The sequence below is a fragment of the Branchiostoma belcheri genome, unplaced genomic scaffold (assembly GCF_001625305.1).
Source record: "Branchiostoma belcheri isolate BF01 breed outbred unplaced genomic scaffold, Haploidv18h27 scaffold40, whole genome shotgun sequence".
NCBI classification, from domain to species: domain Eukaryota; kingdom Metazoa; phylum Chordata; class Leptocardii; order Amphioxiformes; family Branchiostomatidae; genus Branchiostoma; species Branchiostoma belcheri.
Window position 1 is genome coordinate 1536490 of NW_017804021.1, and position 24867 is coordinate 1561356.

General features: G+C 41.5%; 1 protein-coding gene across 1 annotated transcript in view; it reads right to left on the bottom strand.

Moving 5' to 3' along the window:
• LOC109477501 (AF4/FMR2 family member 4-like) overlaps nt 1–24867 on the bottom strand; it is a 97834-nt gene that overhangs the window by 12757 nt on the left and 60210 nt on the right. Inside the window, exons 8-11 of the mRNA XM_019778784.1 lie at nt 19594–19645; nt 19069–19112; nt 4868–5015; nt 974–2140 (exon numbers count right to left, since the gene is read on the bottom strand). Of these exons, the coding sequence (XP_019634343.1) occupies nt 974–2140; nt 4868–5015; nt 19069–19112; nt 19594–19645 (1411 nt within the window). The remainder of the gene's footprint in view (nt 1–973; nt 2141–4867; nt 5016–19068; nt 19113–19593; nt 19646–24867) is intronic.

Below are 24867 nucleotides of genomic sequence, written 5' to 3' on the forward strand. Positions count from 1 at the left end.
CTGGCTCTATGAGCAGGGGGAACTTGTAATTGTGACTGAAGCCATGTTTCCCACTAACTTCATCAACATCATCAGCAAGATGGCAGAACATACTGCACCTGCCTAAACCCATGATTTTTCACGGTTTTCAAAAGCCCAATGGTTTTCATTGGAAGTATGGTCAACATTGCATCACAACTTTGCCCGTTACGTAAGATATCTTATCTGACAAAATATATGATCTTAAACGAGACGTTCTGTCAAAGTGCTATGCACAATTCATTACGGGTCTGTTGACCTTGGATGCTCCGTGAAGCAATGGCCCGAAAAAACCTGTAGCTGACAGCTAACCCTTTAAGTGTTACAAGTTTTGAAAATACCGACAAACTCTGCTGCTCTAACAGTTGAGTTGAAGCGCTGCCAACTTTGCAGACCTCTGCCCCCCTCCCCCCAACACAGGTGCAGCCACAAGACCACATGATTTACGAGGCCACGGTCCTAACCAGAAGGAAACCATGCCAAAACATGCAGCACTCCTGTGTACACCACAAGCCCCTGCCTTCATGCCACATCTGCCAGGTAATCTGACGCTGCTTCAAACAGCACAACACCATTCAACAACAGGACTCGTTCTGCCCACCATACCAAGCACATTTGGTGCTTCTTGGATCTTGTAAGGATGATGCTGTTGACTACTGCACTACAGAAATTTACAAAGATGATGGAGTCTGACGTAAATGAATTTACAGTAAACTGGAAGATAAAAATAAGCGTCGGAGGGGAAAGAATATCTTGGTGCTAACAGTTTCAGGAAGTAGGTAGAATCAAGTTCCTCCGAGCAATTTGTCTTTGAATCGACCTATTGGAGACTTTACCAAACGTAATTTAGCTTGCAAGTCTCTTTCGCACTTTCAAATGCATCCCCCTCAAACTCTTTTTCAGTATCATTGTTGTTCCCATTGGTACAGTACATAAATATAAGACTACATCTCACCTGGGATTGGGAGTTGTCTCTTTTCCTCTTCTGTACTTTACTGCGTGGTTTGCTCTCGGACGAGGACCCCGACTTTTTGCTATCGCCTTGCCTGGACGCATCCTTCCTGGCGGGTATTCTATCAAGTAACGAAAGGTCAATGCTAACTATCAAAGACTTCGGAATGCCGTTGTTGCCATAGGTGATTTTGGGCACAGTGGAAGCAAGGTCCCCTTCGATAGGAGACAAGAGAGGTTCGTTCAGAGGGGACAGGAGGGAGTTATCGCTGGATAAAACATCCACAGAGAGCGCTTTTTCGTGGCTGCTGCTACTCGAGGCGGCAGCCTTTTTCCCACTGTCCCTTGCCTTTGGTTTGCTAGTGTTGTTCAGTTTGGCCCGTGGAGAGGGGCTCGCTTTCACTGACGCGCTCCCCTTCTCCGGAGAGATATTAACCACGTCCACCTCCAAGTCTGATTCACTGTCGGAGTCGATAAACTCCTTTGACTTGACCTTACTACTGGTCTGTGGGGTCCGTTTGCCTTTCTTGTCACTCGACTTCTTTCCTTGCACCGTCTTGGTTGTCCTTTCCGTCTTAGGGCTGGGCTCGGCCCAGTTCGTTTTGTTACTAGGGGTGGTCTGGCCAGCTTTGCTACTGTTTGCCTTCGTCTTTTCGCTACTCTCAGCCTTCGCATTAGATGCAGAGGCGGGCTTCTCCGCCGGCTTTTTGTCCACACCTTTTCTTGGAGTTCTGTTTGTGGCAGTTTTGGAAGAATTGCGACTTGCAGCTGAGGGTGACTTCCCCACGGAAGATTTCTTGGACGCTTCTTTGTTGCTACTACTTGTCAACGGTTCGGGACCCCCTTGGTTCCCCTTCTTGCTTATCTTCATGCGCAACCCGTTAATTTTGGTGGCGCTGTAGTTATCCTTGTGATCGGGATCCAACTCCTTGGAAGGATCCAGCGGTTGTAAGATGTCGTTGACGTCGAAGCCGTGACTGTCAGAGGACGTGATGAACCCTGCAGAGCTGAGCGGTCCCTCGTCGCCGCCAAATAATCCCATGGGCAACGCGGAGGAGTTCTGGGAGCTGGGCGTGGACGTTCCCAGCAGAGGGAAGGAGTTCCCCGGGGAGTCTCTCTTCACCGGGTTGACGAAGGAAGCCAGCCCCCAGTTGGTCGTATCGCTCTCCTGCTGCAAGGTGAGAGAAAACATTGCATCAGACTGTTTATTTATAAGCCTCAGGCTTGTGACCATACAGAAATACATCAATTACTTAAAAAAGACATTCAAACAAAACTACGATACCAGCACATTGGCAGAACGCAGTGCACCTGTGCGAAACAGGGATTTTGAATCAGAATTTTGCCTGTTGCAGATATCTTTTCCGACACAACATTTCAATACTATACACTATACCCTTAAATATGCGAAAACGACCTTAGAAAAGACATTTTGATACAATGCACTATATATTACGGGTTTCACAAAGACACAGTATGTTTTTGTGACATTCTACCTATATTCATACCTATGAACTAACTCAGTTGGCATAGTGCTGCCATCAAGTGCTGGTGCAGAAATTCAAAGTGGGCACTTTTTGCCTAACTACTCCTTCCTGTCATAACCTTCACCTTGTAAACAAACTTCTGCCTAACAACAAACAAATATACTGACAGTCTAAACATGTAGCACAATAAAAATGGAGCAGACGTTTAAAAACAACACAGTAAGAATTCCATTCACAACAAACAAATTTACTGATAGTCAAAACATGTGTGATAAAAATGGAACAAACGTTTAAAAATAACACGGTAAGAACGCCAATTGTTTGGCTCTTCTGTGTATTTTGTTCACAGTAACTACACCACTATGTTACCATACACACATGACAGTTGTGAAGAGGACACTGACAATAACCTGCATGAGTTACCTGTTGACACAGGTGTGTTCAGGTTAACTACACCTGTTGTTACAGTGAATACCTGACAGGTGGACAACCTGGGAGACAATGTCACAGTGTCAGCAGAAGTACTAGCCTTGTAACCTGTATTGTATTGTGCATAGTACTTCGGCAGAACATTCACTGCTGCCATGTCTACTAAGAAATAAACCATTTTTGATTGATTGATGTTGTTGTTTGAGATAAGCTGTTGGTGTTCACTGGTCTGCTGTTTAACAACTGTCAACAACAAGCCAAGAAGTGACAAATGCTTTGAAATAAGCAAACCTGCAGCACGAAAAAGGGATCCAAGGGGATCAAAAAACCTCTGTTTTCAAACATAAACCTCTATTTCCAAACTATGCCTGCGTCAAATAGTTTTCAAATATTGTGTCGAAAATGATATCATCAGCCACAGGCAAAATTCTGATGCAGCGTCAACCAAACATCCAACGAAAACTATTAAAAATCCAGGTTTTAGAAACAGTTATGTATGTTCTACTGACGTGCTGATTTGATACAACTGTATCACACATGACTTTCCTGTGACAATTTTCTCTGCTGCCTGGTTTGATAAGTAAGGATTTCCGACTACCCTGGATCAAATTATCACCATTCCAACCTGTCAGGGCGCCGACTCAGGGTTTCCAAGTAATCGGATAAACTAGATTTCCAGAAATAACAACTCTAAAATCGACACCCAAAGTGTTCAAAAATGGGAACAGTTACTGATAAGAGGTGATAGATAATTAAGAATGCAGGTCATGTCCCTAAAACCACTCTCTAGAAAATTTACCATTCACCTAAAGTCAACCATTGGGTCTGGCTTGTATCAGGCCAAACCGATTCAATTCCTCAGTTCTCAGATATTACAAAGCAAAAACCAGAGGCAGTGTTCTAAGCCAGCATCCATCTTTCTATCATTTGATGGAATATTGCCACATTTAGACAAAAACTTTGACCAATCTGTCATCTTTGACAGACAAAAAACAGGGTGTAAAGATAACTACGCTTAGTCTACCAGCAAAATTTGCCCCTCAAAATGCAGGAGATATCATTTCAAAGGGTCAAAATTCGTTGGGAAGCATGTCCCATGGCCCAGGACCACCCTAGGATTTTCGTGCCTCAACGTCAAACAAAACTGAGATGACGGAAAAAAAAATTCAGGCTGGCCAGAACTTTCAACATGTACAGATTACGTTTTTATTTTCATCTTTCACTTTGTCAAAATCCCAGAAACAACAAGTTAGCTTAGTATGGCCTTATCCTTGTAAAGTCAACTATCAAATCTGCTGTACATCATTTTCCAGCCACTACTGACAGCTCCTGGGGGCCAGGGGTCCCAACTCCTGGGGGTCATGGGTCATAGCACCTGGGGTCATGGGTCACAGCACCTGGAGGTCATGGGTCATAGCCCTGGCATCCCTGGCAGTCACCCTAACCCTCCCTCTGCCAGATAAACTTGCAATAACATCCCTGGTCTAACACTGCATGGGAATCAGGTTACCTTCCTAACTGGGCTATCAGTTAATGGGTTAAACCAGGGGTCAGTGACCTCATTACAGATATGGGCAGCTGTGGGGACAGAATGGCTCAACACCTCAGGCCACACTGGGTTAATTTGTTACTTCTTGGACTTACAAAAGGAACAGGATGAAACAGAAAATGAAACAGAGTCTGCTGGGAAAACACTAAACCTTCAGCACACAACTTCGAGGAGCGAGTAGACTTTTTAGTATTTCTAAATTATCCTTTTGCCAAAGTTTTACTGTAAAAAGTTGAGGTAAGGATGTGGTATGGTCAAATAAGTTTGAAATCCCTGTTGAAGTTGTAAGTTTGAAACTACTGGTAGTAGTGATAGTAGTGATACTAGTAGTAGAAGTAGTAATACTTGCAATAGTAGTAGGTGCTTGGAAAATAAGAAGACGTAACATCTAATAATATGTTTTCCTTCTGCTAAGGCTGACACGTAAACAAACCTTGGGAGGCGATGCAGGCGGCGGTGCGTCCTGAACGCTCTCGTCGCTGGAGGACGATCCGTCGCTGTCGCTGTCCGAGGAGTCCTCGGAGCCGCTGGAGGAACTGCTGCTGCCCGAACTCAACATTGGGGTCCGTCTGGCCGGAGACCTGTGCAGAAATGGAACAGGAGAGGATTGAAACTTAGCATTAGATGGAGCACTATAGGTTTGTCCACTGTAGACTGTATTCAACTATAATATAAGTTCATCAGGTTCGTAGAACATTGGATATGGGGGTACATATTTGGCCACCTTTGGGATTGTGTTCTCGCCGTTAAAGTGCCACTTACATTGTACATCAGCTACAAATAGTGGCGAGAAGCAGAACTCTAGTTAGAAGCTCCGAGGAAGGTGTCTGGTAGACATCGAAATGTCAGCACGTGAGATAGTACAGGTTGTGTAAGAGGAAAATCCCCATATCCTACATTATAGAATTACAACATGGATGACCTAAACCCGATATATACATGCAGGCAAACCTGATGTATGAATACTGTGCATGCTGTGAAACTGTGTAATTGTCCTCCTTGTAAATCGGCTTGCTCTTACGTACGTCAAGAATGTACGTACGTTCAGGTTGTACATTACCTTGAGGGCTGGCTTATGATCTGAACATACAGACTTTATGTACGTCAAAGCAGCCTGATTTTCACGCAGGAAACATTTGACGTACACAGTTTTTCATATGCTTGTGGGCTTTTGTGTATCTAGATTTGCAAGCTCCATGCGGCCAGAAAGACGTCACTGTTAACAAAATGAATGCAGTTGAACTACAGTTAATCCAAATTAAGTCTATAGTTTATATAAGTATAAAACAATTATGCCGACAATAAGTCTGGAGTGTGTTGTAATGCAGTTTTGACCCTGGTTGACACAAATGCATCATGACTCATATCATACATGAAAACAACCACCACTATCAAAGGCACGATTGTATCTTGTACACCTCCCAATGATTACAAAAATTTCAATCTGCATCGTAAATCTCACACCATTGCAGGCAATGCATTGATAATCCTGTAACTGCCCCTCTGGCTATGTTTTGTACGAGTGATTAAAAGGCTGTTCTCTTGACCTGGATAAAGGCCCTCATCGGGGATAATCATACCTCTAGCATACCAGACACATAACACTGTTATTAACCAGAGTTAATTACACCAGAATTAAGGACTACAGGTACGAAAACCACACACATATTCACACACCTAACCACCCACTCTCACAATCACTCTCACATCTCTCTCTGCATATACATGTATACAATGTATGTCCATTCGTTCAACACATCCTAAAAGTACTGATAGCTACATGTACTCATATCATATAGTCTACCATAAAACTAATATTAATTCTGTGCATGTATGATACTGAAAATTAATTGCAGATGGTACCAGCAGATAGTTTGGTCGGGATCTATCAGCGATTCTAGCTACCAGATCTCTACCGGCTACCCTGTATCTTCTTTCATGGCTGACTTGAGACCTTGTGATCTTGCTGTTCAACTTTTGTTGGCCCCTGATCCACTGTGATTATAGCCCGAACCTCCCAGGGCTTCCATAGCTGAGGCCATAGAGTATTATAAGAGCTCATGCTAGTCAGTCTTGCCTGACTAAATGCCACATGTCAGTAGGACAAGGTTCTTGCCTCCAGGGCTTGTGTGATATATAATCTCCAGGCAGATTTTTTCGTGGCTATAAAGACAGTATCCATTTGCCAGGTAGTTACAATCTGAAAATTTTACGAAAAAGAAAGCTGGATCCCAAAAGTAAGGTTTGTTTGTTTTACTTTGATCTCCATTAGTGTTACAATTAACTTAACACTATTCTTCCTGGAGTCCGCTACAATACAATACAATAAAGTCAAATAAAAGCAAAGAACAAAACCTTTGCAATTAATCAGTGGTAAACAAAAGATAAACAAAATTGAGATAAACTTAGAAGAGAGTAAAATAGACATGATATGGGGATTGTATCGTATACAAGAGTATCCAAAAGTAATAATAATTGATAAGATATAAATAACTTTATTTAAGTGAGGTTAAGAACTGATTAAAATATATGTATAGATAAGATGCAATCAAAAATGGTATAGCCTAAACCTCTGCTTGTAGAGTAGGTGTGACATGACCAAGGGCACACATATAATGCCTCACGGTTCACCGGACTAACAGCCTTTGATTAACAGCCAATTCCACAGCCTTTACTTCACCCCACCAACACAAATAAAAACACATCCTCCCTACAACAACATGGCCCAGGAAATTCCTGGCATGTCTGCTAGTGGAAGACTGACTGCGGTGGGGGGGAGAGAAAGGCTCCTGTCATGTCCTACACCCCATTTGTAAACAGCAGTCTGTTTTGCATATCAAAATACAGACTCAAAAGGGAGCAACGCTTTCCCGCATGATTATGGAAGGGGCTAACGAGCTGACGATTTGACGGAAGATTTCTGTCAGGATTTTGTGCAGAATATGACACAAGCAGCAGACAAAAAGCTTGCCAGATCTAAGAATTGATAAGAACCTAAGACCATTTATTGAAAATGTCTGCTGACATGCTACAGGGATGTTTTGATGACATACATATACTCGAGGCATTATTGAAATCACTCAACAATTTCGTTCCAAAGGACTCAGAAGTGGTTGTCGAATTTTTTGGGAAAGGCTCACCTCAGAAGACCGTACATTCCAGGGCAGTTGCAGGGGAAGTCAACAGACACTTCCCAGACACAAAGAGCCTGCATATGTCCACAGAGCAACCAGCTAAACCTCCACAAACATTACCGAGGGATATCCCTTACCGTGGGACCGACCTGCGATAAGTACCGGCCGCAGGAACGCCGACGTTTTTTTCTCACACCTCGGGCCGACCAGTTGACTGATTGGTAGCGGCTTGCGTTTGTGGACAGGCAACCCACCATAGAGAGGGACAAAGGAGGTCACCACAACCTTTTACATCCCAGAGGCTCGGCTAAATACACAACATAAATAACCCACTAACTCCCCACATATTCCCACAGCTCGCTGGCCCCCTATTTTGCACAGAACAAAGACAGGAACACAAGTACACACCTCCACATGGTGGGATACACACAGACGTGCATGGAGAGAGTTTTGTGTGGGGATCTCTCAGTGGCCTCTGACTGCCAAGTCTCACTGTTTGTGTCTGCCTGGTGCCTCAGTCGGATAAGCAAATCCCGTGGGATGCCACAGGCATGGAAACAATTTGGGAAATGCCAGGATAGACTGGGGAAAGGACTGCTTCTAAAAATCAAGCAGCTGATTTCATTTCAAAAACTCTTAGTAGTTTTCCTCTTACTGGCTAATATTGACTTTGAGGTTCTTACTTTATTATTCTGACTAAAGATTATTTTGCATAAAAGCTAAAGTCTGGTGCTTGATACAATACAGCAACCTCAAATCTATTAAAAAAATACAGCAGATCTACCTGTTTTTGCTTTTCATAGCTCATGAATGAGGTTAAGTGAAGTTTATATTTAACAACAACCACTTAATATGTAAATGCTAGGGACACAGTAGTTCAAAGTTAATACAGACTTGCTTTCCTGCCTTTAAATCCATCAAAAGGTCAATGACCCAAGGACCCAGTTATACAGCAATTATGTTGTATTCAACATATTGATTTTTCCTGTCATATAAAAATAGCCAATTAAAATCAATCTCCTTTTCTGCAAGCATACAAATCTCCTACACTGACCTACTTTAGGTGGATAGACAGATGCATGTTTTATTGGTACACATGTACCTCCCAAATAGAGTGATGGATGTGGGGGGTAAACAATTGGCTGCTTCCAGTCTTGTTTTGGGTCAAAGTGGTCTATTTTATTCATTGGATCATTTGGTCTTGATATGTGCATATGATTATGACTTTGCAAGTAGGCTTATTTCACTTGACTTCGCTGAGTCCCTGTACTTTGGTTGTCAATAATTTTTGTCAAGTTTATGCAGCTAGGTTTACCATGACTCCACGGAAGTTTGTGTCTAACAAAGCAATTTCTGACTCTAAGGGTCTGCATGGGGGATCCTGGCAAAGCTCAAGGGTAAATTTAGGAGTGTCATTATGATTTTCAGGCAATATGGCATTCAACTACATGATACGAAGAATTTTTCAGTAACTCCAGTACAACAAGTAATGTGCTTGGAATTAAAGTGACCAATTATGCTTCGTAATGAATTTACCCAGACAACGCTTGTGATCCTCTACAATTAACAGTGGATTAAAATGGCCTACACTTAGACAGAAAAAGACCCTCATTTCCTAATGCGTTTCTGTAAACACGGTTAACTATTGGGCACCACCATAAGAACCAGACAGAGGTGTAGTATGTACATACCAGGCAGGGAATCCCCTAAATAAAGCTAATTACTTTCTAATGAGGTGACAACTGGTACTGGTGGGGGAGGCAATCAGCTGGATTAGGACCTGCTCATGTGATTCAGGGGCTGGAAAAGTACTCAGTCTGGTCTTCAGAGTAGGTCAGGAATAGCATGGCAAAGTCGGGCCAAAGTGTTCTAGCTAGCCAAATTTTTTTCCATCATATTTATTTTGTTTAGCGTAAGTAACATCATGTTAAGTGCCGAAGGCACAAGTGACAAGGCATTGTGTTTATTGAGGCTGAAATGCTATTTCCTGCATTTCGAAGGGTAAATTTGCTGTAAGATTATCTTAATTTGATGACTCTTACCGTATCATAACTTGCCAATTTTTGTCCATCAAAGACGGCGGATTGTGCAAATTGTTTGCCTGTCATAAGCTGCAAAGTTCCATCAAAATCAAATGACAGAAAGACAGACGCTGGCTAAATATGTATGTCTGAGACTCGATGACATAACTATAGTGAACTTAGCTTGGTCCTAAGAGTAGGTCATGAGTCTGAGTATTTAGAAGGTCATACATAACTCCCAATCCTCCATCCCATCTGTATGACAGCCCTCCCAGCCCAGGGCACACACAAGGTCACAGGGTCAACCTTGTCAATCTCTTTCCCATTCCCCTGCAAGAATGGACTCCTCAGTAAGCTGATTAGGCTGTACTTTTCTCAGCATTAGTATTCAGGTACATCCAAAAACATAACACAAACTTTAGGATTGTTTTTTCTGTGCAAAGGTGATGGTAATTGAAAATTTGATGCTGTAAAGAAGCTGACACAAATCTAACAAGAAAAATTAAAAAAAGCTTTTAAATAACACGCAGTTTTGAAATAAAGATAAAACACAGTGTTGAAATTTTAAACTCAAGGTCTGGTGTCAAGTGCCTTTTCCATTTGCCTAACACTGGAACATGCGTGGGATTCGAACCCAAAACCTCTGGATTCCGAGTAAACAACACTCAAGACCACCTTGCCACCTCAAGTTTCCTCAATATCTTTGATCCGTACACCCCTAGGTTGTAAAGTGGACCCCCCCTGGAAAGTATTTGGCATGTCACTACCAACAACTGCTTATCCCTTAGCAGGGTCAACACCAGAGTAAACATAGCCCCACATTTTACAACTTGTCACACTGCCAGTTCGGTGAGAGTTCAGACTAGGGGCGACCTACGCCGGCCATTAAACTACGGGCAGACAAACGCAACGTGACAAGGGAGAGTCGGAGGTTGAAAGTTAGGCAAATGAAGTCATGTTAGACATCTTGAATGGATTTCTATCTGGTCACTGATCATGATTACTTCATACGGCAGAGCTCAACTTTGAAGCATATCTTACTAAGTTAGTGAATTATACGTAACTTATGTTTCTAAAAGAGGTTAAAGGGACCCAAAGTGACTTAATAAGGCTAGTAAAACCGGACTTTCAAAGTCAATTGTTTTGGTTATTTTTTCAAATGTAGTACATTGAATCAACACTATCCCATACATGTACAATGTAGCACAATGATATCTGTGAGGCAAAAATGTGATGTCGCTGACGAAAAAATGGATGATTGTTTCGTATCGCAGCCCGGTTCTAGCTACCGGTAATTATTGGTTGTACAAGAAAAATAAAGGGACTCATGAAGTGCATGTCACCTGTCTTGTGGCTATTTAAAATGCTTCAATTATGATGATGAAAATGTGCTAAGAAATGGCAGTAAATGTCAATATCAGACAGATTTCCTCAAGATTTTTTTGTTTAGCAACCCTGAAATTGCATTGGATACATACATACATCTTGACTGGCCATCGCCAATGGCTGTTGAACAATTTCTAAGAAGTTATCCAGTAACCTTGGCTAAGACTCCTGTGTTTTCATACCATCCATTAAAATCAAGACAAAGATCGATTTCTCAACAGTTACTTCTGTATAACTTCTAAGAAATGGACTCAAATCGCAGAGACTCTACCTGCAGAGATCCCGATTGGAGTTCCTGTTGACAGAGACTCTGATCAGGATCTCTATTGGTAGAATCAAAGACATTATATAACTTGTCTAAGTAAACTGAACATCCCTGGTAGATTTGAGTCTCTACCCTGATATGTATCATTCAACAACTTCAAGGTAAAGACAAATTTGCTGATGGCTACTGTTATACAATTTCTAAGAAATAAGCTCAGTTGTATCCCAAACATAGAAAAGTAAACCATTTAACCTTCCGGTGCCTTCATATCAGGCAGTGCCTTCAAGAAAGCTCAGCACATCCTGATTGTGTCAGGACTATTGACGGCCCAAGGCCAAGTTGTCAACAAGATGCCAACAAAGCTACAACAGGAAATCTGAACTGTGGAACTCGGGTTAACTTGAAGAGAAACAGGTAAGGAGGAGAAGAAAGTTGACAAGAAGGAAGGCTACACCAATTTAATTTCTTGGATCATGGACTTGGAAACAGAGTCTGAGGGTAAAGTCTCTTGGAATACCGTTTACACGTGGGCAAAACCTGACAGCACGAAAACTGCATACTTGAGTGTCCGTACAAACCTGCGTACATCAAATTTTTTCCTGCGTATAAATTGGCCTGCATTGACGTACATTTGTCAAAAATTAACATCGCAAACATCATCATATGTTACCTCAAGGGTTGGCAAACGAAAAAGGCCAATTTACAAGCAGGAATAATTTGACATACGCAGTATTTCTACGCTGGTGTGCGTACGCACTTTTTGTACTGTCACAAGTTTTCTATGGTCGTAATCAGACTCAGAAGCACGTAGCCCAACGCAACCAGTCCTATGTTTTCGTGTTGACCTACTAAAATGTCCCGGGAAGCAAGGAAATAACCTAGCATGGCCCTATCCCTACTTTGACAGCTTGGAAAACAGTTTCACACAAAAACAGGAAGCAGCTGACCTATAAACTGTTACAGCAAGGTGAAGAATTATTTCAGGGTCAAGGAAAAGGTATTAATCATTTGGCACCCAGTGGGAGTCCCAACATCAAGAAATCTGAACCTCGCAGAAGGAAAACAAGAAGACAACAACAGTTCACAAAAACTGACCAGGAAAGGCAAGAACATCAAGTCTTGGAAGTAAAATCCGGACAGAGTAATGTGTTATCCATACCTATTACGACAACGTTTTACACAAAACAGGAAATCGTTGGGCTTGCAGTTAATCTGTATTGGTAGAAGTCATCAATAAAGATGGATTTTACTGGAAGCTGTTGACCCATAAACTGCTACTGTATTTCATGGTCAGGCCACACCAAACTTATTTGTTGTTTCTGGGGGGGAGGGGCAAAACGAAGCCACAGGGCGAAAAAAATATTTGGAACCAGAATGTTACCCAGGCTAGAATTTTTTTCCATGTCAGAGAAAAATGAATCTAGCAAATCCAAAAACAATTTGATTACATATGTAAACTGGTTAGGCCTCAGGGAAAATGCATAAATCATCTGACACTTGTGCTTGTGTTATGGTGGTGCCTGCCTGTCCACTACCCAACAGGTACTACTGCCTGTCCCTTTATGACTTTAATGGCACTTTAATAGACTTTCCTCTGAGAAAAAGTGGCCATATACAACCAGGTTAGGCAGTCAAAATGTCGGCTGGTCAATAAAAATGTGGTCTAAACACTGCAAATTGATGGGTTGACTAACTAAATGACGGCATACGGATATTATCATACACCGAGCGACGATTTTATGATTATTTCTAGAGTTAATATGTTATCTTCAAAAAGAGCTGCCAACCTTGTTGACATTTTCATAAGGAATAATTCACACAACATGCAGAAGCTTGCACAGTGCATGCTGTGTTGTGCCTTTAGCTTATAATCGGTAGGTGACACGTTGATCATAGGTTACATTCACAACTCGTGTACATGTCAAAACATGTCTACACCTTCGCACAGGTGTCACTTGTAACACAATCCAACGTCTCTGCCACTGCCACAAAGGGGAATATCTGGGGAACTCACTAGTCCTGCTAAGGAAGATTAACTGCAAATCTTATACACTGAGGAATTCCAGAACTTTCTTACATAAAGGTCCAGGCTACAGGCTTTCCCTCAGATTCTGTTTGCAGAGGGTCTGCATGGGGGGACCCTGGAAATGCTTTACGGTAAATTTTGGAGGATCGTAAATTAAGTGTACGGCTTCGGGAAATGCGTCATTGGATTGTTGTTTTGTATCGGGTGTCTAGGCAAAACTAATCTGGCGACTACACAATACGAAGAATTTTTAATAAAGCTTGATGATGAATTCTGGATAACAAATAACATGCTATAGGGAATTAAAGTGACCAATTAGGCTTCGCAAAGAAGTTGAATTAAAGCAACGCTTCATGGAAAAAGGCAAGGAGGCTCTCTTTACATGTCAACCTTACAGTCAAGTATAATTTTTTTAAAAATTTGACAAACAACAAAATAACTTGGTGTGGCTGAACCAGAACATAGAGGTTAAATATGTTTTACATCTACTGTTGATACATTCTCATTTACAAGGGACTTTGGGGTGCAATTTAGTGTTACTTTCTGGAAGAGTGCTTTTCTATGCCCTGTCAAATTCCTGTCGTTTGGCTGTTGATTTTTCTGTCAGTTTGAGGTGGGAAAACATACATTGGAAAGAATGTGTGTGTGAGGGGGGGAGGAAGTATTTATAAGATACTGGTACAAAACAAGACATTAAAACATTAAAAAAAAAATACCAATGCTCCGTAAGACTAGATATACCTGACTAAACGCTACAATCTTGCCAATTTGATACTGTCTTGCAGCCACCAAGAGATCTGCTTGGACGGAGATTAGTTTGTAACACTAACAGTATATAAGAGGAATCTACCTTGACCTATAATCTCCTTTACAGCATGGCAGGGTGTTAATCCTGTTGTCAGATCTGGCACCTTCACAACTTCACACCTCCCAGTGTTGTCTGTTCAGGTGTGAACTGGCACTAGCCTTGACACTGATACATAGGCACTGCAGGTGCTAGGCAAGTTCTGATAGACTACTGTTGAAAGTACAAAATATATAGCCTCCTGTGCAGGCCCCGCGGCGGTGGGGAAGAGTTTTTAACGCATTATTTTAATATAGCCGGCCATCCTACATAGCCGCCGAGAGAAGGTTCCTTTCCGCCCACGGGGCCTGCTTCCATTCGGCAAGAAAAAAGGGAAATTAAAAATCACTTTAGACAAATTGGTATGGACTTGCGAAGTTTCCGCACCCCGGAGCGCGCTCCGCCAGCCGACAATGGCCGAGGCGCAGGTTTGTCACGCCCCCGTGGGCATGGCTGTACAACTTTCTAACGGTCAACGGGTTCACTGTGTGTTTCAAAAAAGTAAACAAAATCTTACCGTGTTGTGTGTGGCTTGTCGATCGCTATGAACGCGAGGGAAAGAGGCGAGCTAGCGGCCAAAGACATCCGGGGATCTTCCCAATTGAGAGAGGGTCACATTTGCGATACTACCGGCAATTTTTGCGATCTCATATGCCCCCCTCCCCCTCTTACGATCTACTTTCGTGCGCTGAAGATCCGAAGTGCACGTGTACTACTCGATATTTCTGATAAAGTTCAACAAGTTGACTAAGTATACACGCTGTTTATTATAAGTTTTGGATTTTTTGTTGTTTGACTGGCCTGCCATACGCGCTCTCGCGGCCGCGGATAATTTGCGGACGGGTGTGAATTACTCGTCGCGGGCATGTGAATTGCTCGTCGCGGGCATGTTAATGAGCCTTTTGAAAGACTTTTCTAATCCCCTTTCCCTTTTTTCTTGCCGAATGGAAGCAGGCCCCGTGGGCGGAAAGGAACCTTCTCTCGGCGGCTATGTAGGATGGCCGGCTATATTAAAATAATGCGTTAAAAACTCTTCCCCACCGCCGCGGGGCCTGCACAGGAGGCTACAAAATATATGACACAACTGGATAAGGTTTCTAAAAGTTTTTGTCCATGTTGATGAAGGTTAGACATTCAGGTAATGAGATACACAAGGAAATTCATTATCATTACAACAGGATTTTGAAAACTGCCAGACATTTCAAGTAGCATCCACAGTCACAGACTTCAAGTAGTGGATGGTCTGACAGTTTTCAAAATCTTGCTTTAGTTACAATTTCCTTGTGTTCCTTATGTCTTTCATCAAGTTGTCAGATATCTGACAGGTGTCACAAACACACCTGTAGGGCTTCTTTTTCTCAAACACCACATTGACGAAGGTTAGACATCCAGGTAAAAAATATTCCTTGGTTTTCAGAAATCACGAAGTAAAAATGAAGTAAACTGAAAATCTGAGCCTAAACATACCTCAGTTATATCTTATCAAGCTAAAAACCCCATCAGGACAGAAAGCCTAGAGGGAAACGTGTCAGGTCATCGACCTGTGACCATCAGCAGTAGGCCTGACAGGTCAGCAGCATGACAAGACAGGTAGCCTCAGGCCAGTGACATCAGCATGATTCACTCCAATACACATCACTGGACACACAAACACCAGCTTCCTAAATGTTTCCATCCGTGCTTCTAATCAAGTAACAACTAAGTAGAAGTCATTTTGAAGCTGAAATTTCCGACACAAGAAATACCGTACGGTAAGACATTTTTGACTGTACCACTCCAGTCTTTGTCAAGGAATGAAGTTGGTAAATTTGGGTATAATTCCAATTTCTTGTGTTGAAAATTAAAGTTTAAACGTTCTTCACAATGCCAAAGCAGAAGATCATCATCATTGGTCCCATAATCTCAGAATTTTGATTTTCTTTTTATGGGTTCACCACACCACGAAGTGGTGGTGAACCCATATTGCTTTTTCTGATGTTTCTTCTCCTCCTCCTTCTCCTCCTCCTTCTCCTCCTCCTGCCATATCTTTAAATGGATTCAGCTTCTTCATTTTAGGGCCTAAGGTCCTGAAATTTGGTATGGAGGTACAGTGGGCAAATACCCCTAGGCGTTTTTAAATTTTTGTGATACAGGCTTTTAGAATGGTTTTATTTGAGTTTTTTGGCTGTGTTATAGCAAATGTATTACTGTGTTAGTGTGCCGTGTTTACCATGAGTCATCACAATGGAATGCAGGGCATCAACCAATAGGCATGCAGCTTTCCTCTATACTTCTTGCTGATTGGCTGTTGGGATTTAACTTGATTAACACCCGCACAGAGCATTTCCACCTGCACAGAGCATTTCTTGCTGATTGGCTGTTGGGATTTAACTTGATTAACACCTGCACAGAGCATTTCCATACTGACAGTATGTCTTTATTCAAGTGTTTTGGTAGGTATTTCAAGCTTTTCTGCTCCAGCATTGGAATGCGGGGCATGAACGTTTTTTATTTTATTTTGAAAATAAACAGTTTGCATTATGCAATTAAAAATCCTAACCAATAAAGTAGGGAATAGCTATCCAACTGTTGTTTTAGTTGTATGTTACTTCATATTATAGTTATATCAATGTAATTAAAACTAAATCATTGTTTTCCCTTGTGTTTCTCATTCTTTCCATGCCATGTGGTAAAATGTGGTGAACCCATCGCTGTATTTGCTCCAAAGCAAATATTGGCCTTTCTAGTTTCATTTGTTTCTTTGACTGTTGATTCAATAGATGGATGCTACCTGCCATTTTTCCGTCCATCAACTATTGGGCACTAGACAAATCATCAAATATCAGGCATTTTTTAAATTCCAGAACAATGGGGTAGTCGTGCAACAACATTTTCTGACTTGGAGGAACACTTTAAATCATCCCCAACAGATCTTTTGTCTCCAACACCGAATCAAACTAGCAAGACAACACTTCTACGAAGTTCTAGGGTTATATTGGCTGGCATCAAAAATAAAGCCTAAGCAGGTACATTATACAGACTGTGTCCTTGGCTGAAGTCTAAACCTCTGCTTTTAGAGATACTAGTAATTACTTAGAATACACATCCTCAATTCTGAGACGACATCACTAATAAGTGACTCAGGTACTGACTTCTTGGACTACTTGAGAGCCACTTCTTGGTTTTCACACTTCACAGACCACAACAAGAGTCTGTAACAGAAGGACACAAAAACCTCCTACCTGTTGGGGGCCTTTTGTGTGGCCACAAAACCCTACGCACTATCACTTCCCCAACCACAAGCCCCCCTCCCCACGCAGACACAAACGTAAACAAACACGGAGCCAGAATTTAGAGAGTGCCTACTTGTGGACAACTTTACTTCAAACCCAAATCTAACAAAAGATAGGATCTTATAGTACATGAAATTATGTTACAAAAGCAGCATCACAAAATAACCTGAAAGATATAATCTATCAGGAGGGAAATTCTAGCACAGGGGATTTGACAGGACATGGAATGTTAGAAGCACAAAGGCAGCAGTGGTTGTGCTGCTGTGTCAACAATAACAACTTTTCCATGTAGTCTTGCAGAGTGTCACTGTAAGCATGTGCATAGACACTACATACAGTAATAGCCCTTTCACCATTTCTGATAATATGAGTGGGGGTTGTACAAATGTTAACATATCAACATTGCATCAAAACAAGGACATGTACAAGGTAACACTAACAGCTACGTATATATATCTACATGCACCAACACAAGGAATTGCCGAAATACCTGTCTTCAATTTTGGGCATGTCACATTTTATATAACAAACCAAGGATACATACACACGTTTGAGAGAATGCATAACAGTTTTCAACATTGAAAAGAAATCCTGCAGATTATAATATTATCAAACATACACAGGGATCTTTCTGTTTCATCTAGGGTGTACATGTAGAACTGTTGTTCTTCCCAACAAGGCTTGCTTTGTTTACAACAAGCTCTCAAGTGAAATACACATCGCTAATTTGTGCCAGGGAGACCGAAATGAGGTCAGGATAAAAGATCACTCCACTGAAAGCAGCGAAGTGAATGAACTTTTCAGGACACAAACAAGCTAACTCTGGAACACACCTTGCTAATTTGCGCTTTGTGTATGAAAAGGAGGTCGGAAAATTACCTTGGTGAATGCGCCCCAAACGATTCACAATGACAGGGTCAAACTGAAACATCTGGAGCGGAGGGGCAGACTGAGACTTCCACTGGCCAGAGGGCACAGTCAGCCATGCTTGTTACATGTAAATATTCACCGGGACAACCCACTGGCTACAGGCCACACAAATACATTTCTATGGTTCTCAGAAATTTCGAAGTAAAACTTCTAGCAAGAGGCACACATGAAAACAAAAGGATAAAAGGAAAACTTGAGTGACTTTCTACTGTAATTGTAAATATAGACTCTTCCCCCTCCTGATACATATAATTTGGGTTTCCTATTCAGTATGCATTATTTGCAATCCGAGAACCGTCAAATTAGATTAGTGTGGCCCTATCAGCTCCCCTGATTTTATCACCATTATTCTCCATTCAAAGCCATGGGGGCATTTGTAACATTGTTATTTCAACCACCATCTTGCCCATTACATGAACTTAGTGACAATGCCAAGACCCTTGGAGCAGGGGAATGGAACTGTGATTGAGAAACAATTACCCGTACACAATGTGCGCCAGTGGAGACCTGTTAATCAGGCCGAAACAAACACACATGCAACTTGTTTAGACAATCAATCCTGCAGGAACTGTAGGAGAATCAGTACAAATATTTGGTCAGCCAGGCAGGCAACAACACTGGGATGATTTTCATACCCCTGCTACCAAGGGACCTAAACATTAATCAACTCCAACAAGCTTTTACTGTCAACCAGGGTCAAACAAGAACCCCAGGACAAAAATAAGAGAAAAGAAGAAGAAAGTTGTCAACCCTTACCTCATTTTCTGCGCATTTCTTCCGGCCGTCTTGGTCTGGCGAGCCTGCAAGGCAGGGCAGAGCGGAGGTGTAAGTACCAAGGAGGGGGGAGATTTACGTTCGGCTGAGTGACACCGATTGTGGCAGGGTGAGACAGCCTGGGTCTCTAGTCCCGCCGGGAATCGAGACCTGACCTGCTAGTACTTTCCACCAAACTGAGAAAACCTGCCCCCTGTTTAGCCCCCACAAACTGTGTAACGTTACATCTGGTGGCCCTGAAGCAAGCAAGACCCACAAGAGCCAAGTCGGCTGCCCCTTGCATAACAAAGGTTTATTGAGGGCTCAGGTTACCGGCCCATGCAAATACAGCCCCTCTGATTTGTTAATTATAGAAGTGGAGTTAATGGCAGAGGCTCAGCCAAGCATAACAAAGAGCGGAGGTTTCGGGTTACTGGGGTAGTAAGGGGAAGGCACTTGGCTGTGATGAGGGAGACACGACATGTGTGTCTGGTGAGTAGGGGACAGCGATTGGAGGACGCAAGTCACCTGATCATCGTCGTCTTCACTGTCGCTCATGACCAGGCCGTATTTCTCAAACCTGGAACGAGAAAGTAACATCGGTTTGCCAAAATGTATACAAGTAAACTCAAAACAAATATGAAACAGAGATTATAATATCATAATATATTATAATATAAAATCACTAGTTCACATTTCTTAATCTAGAACAATTTTTGGCTGTTAACACAACAATGTATTTAGAAAAAAAATTAAGTACTTTGACAATGAACATGAATGATAAAATATGTGTTGCTGAACACTTCTGAAATGATTAAGATTACTTCAGCAAATACATTATTTCTTTAAAATATCAAAGAACATAGCATATGGCATGTATTGCAAATTCCTAACAATATGTCACAGTCTTACCCATCGCCTGTAAGAAAAAAAAACTACATTCATGTAGAGCATAAAATATGCATGGATAAACACTTCAGGTTGAAGAGTCGGAATGAATAATGTAATAGCTAACTAGGTACAACAGCGAATGCCTGCTTGGATATGTCAGAATGTGTACCCGAGTCATTATGGATGTCAAGTGCCTTGTGAGTTATACATTGTCCCTGGGCTATCACTGGGAACAGGGGCACCTATAAACAATCACTCACCTATGGGGGCATGACTGACAAAAGAGGCTTACCTAGGGGGACATGACTGACAAAGGTACAATTCGCCATCAATCATCATGTCAAAGGGGGAGCTTTGCAGTTACATGGCTTCTAAAGACAGGCACAACAAGCTAACTGTCTCCCTCTGATCCCCATGCATAAAACCTGGCCTAACATTCAAAAGGGCAGGCTTTATGCCATAACATCAAAGGCAAAAGTGTGCTAAAATAGAACCTTTATAAAAGAATATGATGTGATATTTACTGTGATGACAACGATCAAAGAAGGAACCTTTGAATCAAAACAACAAATGAACACTTCTAAAGCAAGGAAAACGAAAATGAATCGATATTAAAAACAATCAAAATGAAAGGAATCAGACTTGATTAAAAACAGATTCTATTTTGTCTTGGTTGCCATTATTGACAACTGTATAAAATTTCAAACCAAAACTAATGTGAAATTTCATGCCAGGGTTCTGGCATCAGTAAATATTATTGTAAGGATCTCAGTTTGGATGAAAACAATCTCTTTTCTTCACAGTCATCACACCCTTCTATCATATGGACAGGTGAGACCAAACTCTTATGAGGTAAAGATTATACAAGTTCAGGGCTTTTCCTATAACTTCATTTGTGCCATGTTAGAGTACATTACACATGCCAACATGCTGCCAGCTGATTCAGATTATAAATAATCATTAATAATTTATGACATCAAAAGCTGCTATACAAATATTAAAATGTCCAATACCTGATAAAAAACAAACTAATTCACACTTGTGACAGTTAAACTCAATCTGATTCTGTTTTACTTTTTCTTCAAATAATGTCTAGTACTAATATACTAAGGCTATAGCTAATTCTAAATTTGTCTGGCACCCTTTGACAGGAAAACCAAGATAAAAACGTGTATTTATACATTGACTTTTCTCTTTCAAAATGACTTGTATATTATTTGTCAATAGAAATTCCATCACAAACAAAAGCCAGATGAAACAATAACCAATTTTAAGAAAATGGTAGAACAGCCACCCTACAAAATGGATCAGTGCTGGCAAAGAAATGTGATGTCCTTGATGTCCTTAGCCTGAAGAGTAGAGGCTAATGTAGAAGACAAGCAAATAATCTTACCAAGGCCCTCTACTTGGAGGAACAGCACACAAGAGAAGGTCGCTGTACATTTCCCTACATTTGTACATCCACTCAACTGTCCCAAAGACAAGGCAAGAGACATGAAAGACAAGCCAAGAGACAAGACACTTGACTAGTCCATTGAGTGACCCACAATAGACAGGTTACACCAGTGCTACTACCCCTCAGAGACAAGTTAGCTCCTCCCAGCCTGTTAGCCTAAATGAAGGCTGGAAGATTAACAACCACTTTTTCCTGGGTGGTCCCTTCTCTCCCATGGCATGCTGGGAGCCCAGGGACAATCCAGATATCATCTCCAAGAAAGGGGCAGGGTAGGTCCTTTCCCGTCCTGACGTTTAATTGAATGTAAATTTTGTCATTTACTGACACTGTAACCAAATTGTTTACAGCTCAGAAATTGTAATCTCAAGGAAGGTCTTTTGATGGCTGCCAAGACAGTATAAAGTTGGCCAGGTAGTATCCATTTGCCATGAAGTTACCATTTGTCACCTACTTTCTTTCTTTTGCACCTGCCACCACTGTGAACATATAGATCCGCAAACATGTCCATTTTGCTACCGCGAATACAAAGTTATGTACAGTAACCTAATTGTACCATCACCTGCGATAACAAATGAACTGTCCCCACAATGGGTTACTAGTTGTCAGTAGGTTGATATCATCCATATAATTGGGGCAGGAAGTTATTCTTAGGAGAATTAGTAGGGAAGACCCCAGTCAGACAAGGATTTAGAGATGCAGAATGGTTGGTTCAGTATCTTGTGACCCATCGTTAGGCCACACTTATTCAATGTGTTGGTTCATACTAAAACTGTTAAGAAACCATTGGTACTATTTCTTTTTTTTATCCATCATAGGTGGTAACAGTCAATGTAGCAAATAAAAATCCATATACCGTACACCTACATGTATATATAAACCCAGTACATGGGCCAGTACAGGTTAGGAGCAGGTAGACATCAGAAATACCTGCACAGCCCCAATTCTACCTGCACTAACCTGCATATACCCAGTACATGGACCAGTGCAGGTTAGATGCAGGTAGACATCAGAAATACCTGCACAGCTCCAATTATACCTGCACTAACCTGTAGGTGGTATTTCCAGCCCTGCACATAAGTAGGTAAAACATGCATGAAGCTGGTTGGGCAATTACAGTGAAAATGGGGGATAAATTCCCTCTAGCTGGGAGCAGGCTGACTGTTCTTTCAACCGCCTAATGGACAATTATCACGGCAGCCATCTCGGCAGCAACTGGCTTGTACTACACTCCTAGTCTCTGTCTGGCTCCTGTATAAACAATGGGGGCTTCAGCATCTCAAGTGCCTCCAGTCAAGTATGCTTTTACATGTACGTCTTCTTAGCGGCACGTCTTCATTTTCTCAAGAAAGTGAACACCGGCCTGTCTAAGATTATTGAATACGTGGAAGCCGGGGATAAGGCATATCAGCGATGTTATAATGCAATATCCCATGATTTATGGCTGTTACTGGAGGGAGCAAATCCTGTTGGTCTGTCATAAGCTTCTGGTCCAATCAATTTGCAACAGTGCCCTCTAGTGGATTGCAAGAGAAGTGCAGGTAGGCAATCGTGAATGTAATCTTCATAACACTGCATGTTTGTGACAAATCATGGGAGATATAATACTCACTAAGACTGTGAAATATTCTTTCCTGTTTCCTCCCACATATGATTAACAATGAATCTTTTTCAAATGTGAATTTGCAAGTTATTGATATTTGCTATTATGAAAATAACTTCCAAACCATACTTTACTTTTTATACAACTGGTGCAATTAATCAATGAAATAGTTCTACTATTTCCATTTAGGCCACACCAATTTAATTTGTTGGTTCTCGGATTTTTTCAGAAAAAATATGAAGCGACAGGGCGAAAAAAAATAAAAACAAGTAAAATCTGAGATTTTATACCTCCGGGCTTTTTATTGTATATTTTTCCATGTTGTTTGTTCTGTATAGTTGATTGTGTTGAATTTTATGTGTTAGATTTAGCGTTCCTGGACTGGTCAACATTTTCATCTGCAGCCCATACCATGTACCCACGGTAAAAATGCATGTCGAGAACGTCTGAGACAGTATACCACGGTATTTGTAAGTTAAGAAGTCGTACTATACGCCGAAAACATCCAAGATTGCGCAAGAGGGCGTTGACCCCTGACCCATTGGCCCACCCGGAAGTTGCGCTGGCAGCCAGCCCAGCGCCGCGCGCGACGATTTTCAGATTTTTACGCCCCAAAACACATATACAATAAAAACAAAAAAAACCTGCACCATCTACAGCCCATTAGAAGAACATACACCGAGTCCAGTCTACCCCAACGCGAGATACAACTGCGATAATATTTCAAAATACATATCGGAAGCAGACACCCCTCTGTTTGACCCCTTTTAAATGGTAAGACCCAAAACTGCAACCTCCCCATTCCTTAACAACATGGTAAATTACATTTTCAGCATGGCGGGGGTGTCCGGAGCACTTAAAAACCTTTTATTTCCACGCCCATAAACACATATATAATTAAACAAAAACGTTCTGCATCATCTGCAGCCCAACAGCAATACGCATACCGAACAACAGACCAATCCGTCCAGCCGATCGCGAGAAACAGCTGCTGACAGAAATGTTTCGAACAATAGTAAAACCTCCTCGCGGAAGGATATCTCCTTCCCCGGAGGTAATAAAAACAGGTCTAGGCATCCTATTATAGGCTTAAATGCTACGAAATGAGCCATGAAGTCAACACAAAAGGCTGGGTTAAAATTTAAACATTGAATTTTGAACTTTTAATCAAACCACTGCAATGATAGATGGGAAAACTGTAACAACTAGGAAGAAAAGGACTATCCTCAACTGTTGGGGGCAAAACATGAGCATTTTTCAGTTGATTCAGAACCAGAATCATTTTTTTTTTTTTGCAAATCAGAAAAAAATGAAGAGGCGAATCCGAGAACCAACAAATTAAATTGGTGTGGCCTTATCATACATACAAACATGTACTTATCATCTTGTCATCTTACTTTTTTTATTGATAGCTCTAAGCAAAATTGATTAATGTTGCTGTTTGATGTTATGTTTGTCCTTTTGGCCTTACTCCTTATAGATATACACCTACATGTAGATGCTGATGTTTGCCAGTTTATCAACTTCATCAAATTTAAAGTCTGAACGTGAAATGCTTGATTAGTCTGAGCCTGAAGTATACCACAAACTCAGCAGGGGACGAAGGAAAGTTGGCGTGAAACCGCCTACCTGATATTAACAACCTCACAGGGATTTGGACAAATGTTTCGTGGAAGGAGGCTCGGGAGCTTGACGTAAGCCGTCCTCTTAAAACATCATCCAGGGAACGCCAGGCAAAGACAGCTCATTCATTACAGGAATCACTTCTACATCCTAGAGAACATTACAGAAAATCTCTGATATCCCGCCTTTAAAGGCACCCAATACAATTTCAGGTGGCAATGAAAAAAATGTT